The sequence below is a fragment of the Orycteropus afer genome, unplaced genomic scaffold, assembly GCF_000298275.1.
Source record: "Orycteropus afer afer isolate SDZICR_OR568_19922 unplaced genomic scaffold, OryAfe1.0 scaffold00074, whole genome shotgun sequence".
Classification (NCBI taxonomy): Eukaryota; Metazoa; Chordata; class Mammalia; order Tubulidentata; family Orycteropodidae; genus Orycteropus; species Orycteropus afer.
Genome location: NW_006921661.1, coordinates 2,527,430 through 2,530,585, shown reverse-complemented (window position 1 = coordinate 2,530,585; position 3,156 = coordinate 2,527,430). Strand labels below are relative to the sequence as shown.

At 40.9% G+C, this 3,156-nt stretch overlaps 1 protein-coding gene across 1 annotated transcript; it reads right to left on the bottom strand.

Annotated features, from left to right (window-relative positions):
- Positions 1-852: 852 nt before the first annotated feature.
- Positions 853-1,178, bottom strand: LOC103197052 (DNA-directed RNA polymerase III subunit RPC10-like). The gene is given in 2 exon segments (XM_042780959.1): positions 853-1,142; positions 1,145-1,178. Coding segments are annotated over 2 exon segments (324 nt in total).
- Between the last annotated feature and the right edge of the window lie 1,978 nt (positions 1,179-3,156).

Sequence of the window (3,156 nt, the reverse complement as noted above, 5' to 3'; positions counted from 1 at the left end):
ATGACATGAGACAAAGTATATGTGAACTGCTGTATGAAAAGTGAATTTACTCTGTAAATCTTCACCCAAATCAAAATAAAATTTAAAAAAATTTAAAAAAATAAATAAATAAAATAAATGGGCCTTGATAGAATGGGAGAAAAATGTGGAGCAGAACCTCAAATTCCTAAAAAAGAAGGAAAGAAAAATCCAGACCAATTGGACTGGTTGAGACTGGAGGACTCCTCAAGACTATCACCTTGAGATACTCTTCAAACCTTGAACTGAAACTAATCCCTGAGGTTACTTGTAGCTAAGTAACAAATTGGCTCAAAAAGTAATGAATGTCACCGGTAAGTAGTGTGTTCTTAAAATAAAAAAATTAAAAATCACCTATATGAGACCAAACAGTCAACAATTACTTTATTTATTTATTTATTTTACTATAATTTCCATTTTATTTTCAGAATAAGTTTTTGATTAAATACTTTTGCAATTAAAACTTAAATATTTAGGGAAATGTAATGTACTGAGTTAATAGGTTTTACTTTATTATCTGTGTAGACGACACAAATTATGAAGAGAATGGGTTGGTGAGGAGGGAATGTCAATTGCTCAACACACACAGAGAGAAACCACCTGGACCTTCAACAGGGTAGACCCAGTTGAGGACATTCCTTTCCAAGCTGAAAAACAGCCTGGACGTCAACGGAGCTGTCCACTCCCACTGGCAGATGGACTGTGTCCACACTCCCTGTCTCTTCACCACCACACCATCAAAGGCCCATGGCCCTCAGGACACAGTTCACAGTCCCACCAGGAGTCCACCGTGACACAGGACCAGACACGGCCATTGTGGGGCCAGCCTGGCTGCTAGTCCCGCCAGCGGTGTCCACACTGGGCGTTGCAGCACTTGTAGAAGGTGGTCATTGGCTCATCAGCAGAGCGGGTCTGAAGCTGCATGAAGTAGGCGCGAGGGTGTTCACACTTGGGACACGGTTCTGCAGTGGAGTCGACGTTCTCCCAGGCAGCTGCTCCTCCAAGCACGTCATCCACTTCTTTCAGCTTGGGATACTTCCGGTTTGTCACCTTGCGGGTGATGTTGTGCACGTAAGGGCAGGTATTGCAGGCGAAGCGGTGGCAGCGCTGCCCTTCTTCCACATCAGCCCGTTCCTGCAGCTCCGGCCGAAGAGTAGCATAGCGCCTAGTTCCCGGCAGCCCCGTCGGTCTCAACAATAACTTTAAAATAAACATGAGAATGTAAGGGGACAAAGACACTAGATTAATGAAAATACAACAACCAGAACGGAAGTAGTAAGAATATTCACACATTGTGAAGAATGTGACCAGTGTCACTGAACAACCTGGGTGGAAACTTGAATGGGAACCTAAACTGCTGTGAAAGCCTTCACTAAAAACACAGTAAAACATTATTTTTAAAAAATTAGAGAAAATACACAAATATCCACATACTCATTACACAGCTTGAAAAATAAAACCTAACAAATATAATTAAAGTATTGATGTATTACTTCCTCTCTTTGCCCTTCTTCCTCCCCAGAGATGGTTCTAATTAGTTTTTTTATTATTATTATTCTCATATAAGCTTTTATTTACTACATATGTATGTATTCACAAACAATGTATATATGCATGAAATTTTAAAATGTAACATATATCCTTTATTATATATGTCATATAATACACAAGGAGCTCTGGTAGTGTAGTGCCTAAGGCATTTGACTGCTACCCAGAAGGCTGGTGGTTCAAACCCACCAGCCACTCCTCAAAAGGAAGGCAGGGCAATCTACTTCTGTAGTGATACTGCCTCGAAAACCCAAGGAGGGGTGGCTATGAGTCAGGTCCGACTCGACAGCACATAACAACAACAACAAATATAATACACATACACATATATAATAAAGGATATAATGTATGTATATATATATATATATATATACCCACCACTCATCTGTCAGCTTGTCATACTGTCATGGAGTGCAGGTTGCTATAAGGCTGGAGGCTATCCCACTGGTATTTCAAACACCTGCAGGGTCACCCATGGTGATCAGGTTTCAGCAGAGCTTCCAGACTAAGACAGACTGGGAAGAAGGATGGGGCCATTCACTTCTGAAAAAAATTGGCCACAGAAAACCTTATGAATAACAGTGAAACACTGTCTGATATATGACTGGAAAACTTGCACAAGTATAGCAAGTATTATGAGGATGGCACAGGACCAGGCCGTGTTTCATTCTGTTATACATGTATGTACAGACTATATATGTATGTATGTATGTATGTATAAATGTTGTTGTTAGGTGTTGTCAAGTTGGCTCCAACTCATAGTGACCCCATGCAACTTTTTTCCTCTTAACATCCTGCTTTTAAGATTATTCCCCTTTTCCCTGACCCGCTATTCCTCGTGGAAGCTTCCCCAAACCTGCAGGCGAAGCCAAGCATGTCTCTTCTGCTCCCTGTGCTCTTGGCCCAGAGATTGACTCAAAATACACTCTGCACTAATCCTAGCTAATTAACGTAACAAAGACAACCAATTCCCAAAAGAGATTGCCAAAGAGGTTAGGATTTACAACACATATTTTGCGGGGACAAAATTCAATCTGTAATAGCCCCCTTCATCCTACTTTAGCCAAAGCAGTTTCTCTTCTCTGTTTTATTCACTGACCTCTGCAAAATTTCATTTAAAGAAATTTTCTTGGCATGTAAAAACAAAATTGTAAGGGATGAAGAAGGTGGTGAGCAGAATAATGGTCCCCTTTAGATACCCACGTTCTAGTCCTTGGATCCTGTTAATATGTAAATTATATGACAAAAGGGAATTAAGGTTGCAAATGGAATTAAAGTTGCTAATCCGTTTGATTAATCTCCTCTTGAGATGGGGAGATTATTTTTGGATCAGTTCCAGGATTACCCAGGTGGACCCAACGTGATCATTAGCATCCTTTAAGTAAAAGAGGAAGGTAGAAGAGAGAGAACTAGAAAGATGTCAGCATGAGAAGGACAGCCTGACGCTATTGGCTTTGGAGGTAGACAAGGGACCTTCTCACTGAGCAACATTTCTGGGGCCAGTGTTTGCCCGGGGGGAGCACAGCAAAATGTGATGAATGAAACCAATGGAAGAAAGAGTGAAGAAATAACTGGGAAGCACACCAAGGG